The sequence below is a fragment of the Beta vulgaris genome, chromosome 9 (assembly GCF_026745355.1).
Source record: "Beta vulgaris subsp. vulgaris cultivar EL10 chromosome 9, EL10.2, whole genome shotgun sequence".
Taxonomy (NCBI): Eukaryota; Viridiplantae; Streptophyta; class Magnoliopsida; order Caryophyllales; family Amaranthaceae; genus Beta; species Beta vulgaris.
The window spans coordinates 28,164,204-28,165,551 of record NC_079210.1 but is presented as its reverse complement, the minus strand read 5'-3'; the positions used below and the strand labels follow the sequence as shown (position 1 = coordinate 28,165,551).

General features: G+C 39.9%; 1 protein-coding gene across 1 annotated transcript; it reads left to right on the top strand.

Annotated features, from left to right (window-relative positions):
- The first annotated feature begins 571 nt into the window (after positions 1-571).
- LOC125493855 (uncharacterized) lies at positions 572-1,086 on the top strand. The gene is made up of 2 exons (XM_057391950.1): positions 572-926; positions 1,016-1,086. The coding sequence occupies exons 1-2, from the start codon at positions 614-616 to the stop codon at positions 1,030-1,032; spliced, it is 330 nt and encodes a 109-aa protein (XP_057247933.1). The 5' UTR covers positions 572-613; the 3' UTR covers positions 1,033-1,086.
- Positions 1,087-1,348: the final 262 nt, after the last annotated feature.

Genomic DNA, 1,348 nt, shown 5'->3' with positions numbered 1-1,348 from the left:
AGCTTTTATTTTAAAGTGTTTAAAATTTTTAAAAGCTATTATGATAAACATACTTATACTTTTTGCATCTTCTATGTAGATATCATGTCTGGTAACAACAATAATTCACCTTTTAACTTACGTTCAATCCTTGAGAAGGATAAATTGAACGGGAACAACTTCCTTGATTGGGAAAGGAATCTAAGAATTGTTCTTAGGTCCGAAGGTCGAGAGGATGTTCTTGAAACCCCGATCCCAGTTTTAACTACTACCTCTACTGATGCTGAGAAAGAGGCCCATAAGGCCGTTGCAGAAAGGTCAGTAATTGTTACTTGCCTTATGCTAGCGGCTATGGAACCAAGCCTTCAAAAGAGGTTTGCAAGCTTGGATGCCTATAGCATTATCCGACAGTTGAAAACCATGTTTAACAACAAGCTCGGATAGAGAGGTATGAAACTCACAAGGCTATTCTTGAGTGTTCGTTAGTTGAAGGCAAGCCGGTCGCCACTCATGTCTTCGAAATGATTGGTTATTTCGAAGCCATGGAGAGGTTGGGCTTTCCTTATAGCCAAGAGTTGGCTACTGTCTGCACTCACTTCATAAGGGGTTCAATACGTTTCGATTGAATTTCAATATGAACGGGGTGTCGAAAACCCTTGCTGAGTTGCATGGGATGCTCATGACTGCCGAGCAAAACATCACTATTGCACCTAAGAAGGAAGTTCTTATGGTTCAAAAGGAAAAGGGTTTTAAGAAGGAATGGGCTGGCAAGAAAAAGCAAGATAAGGGCAAGCAAGTTGCCACTAAGACTGCTATTAAGCCACAGGCAAAGGCAAAGCCAAAGGTGGCCGCAAATGCCAAGTGCTTCTATTGTGATCAAATAGGTCATTGGAAGCGTAACTGCCCAAAGTACTTGAAGGATAAGAAGTCTGGGGCTTCTTCTTCAGGTATCTATGTCATTGACATTAATTTAGCAACCTCTACTTCTTGGGTATTTGATACCGGTTGTGTTTCTCACATTACTTCGAATGTGCAGGGACTAAGAAGGAGTAGAACCTTGGCTAAAGGAGAGGTGGAACTGCGAGTTGGAAATGGTGCAAGAGTTGCGCCGTTGCAGTTGGGACTTATAGTCTACCTTTGCCTTCTGGATTAATATTAGAGCTTAATAATTGTTATTACGTTCCTGCTATTACCAAAAACATTATTTCTATTCCTGTTTTGGATAATGAAGGGTTTTCATTTACAATTGAGAAAGGTTGTTTCTCTGTTTATTTGAATTCAATGTTTTATGCCACTGCTAAGAGTCTAATGGTCTATTTCCTAGACTTAGACAAAGATGTCCTTAACATAGACAGCAAAAAACATAGAT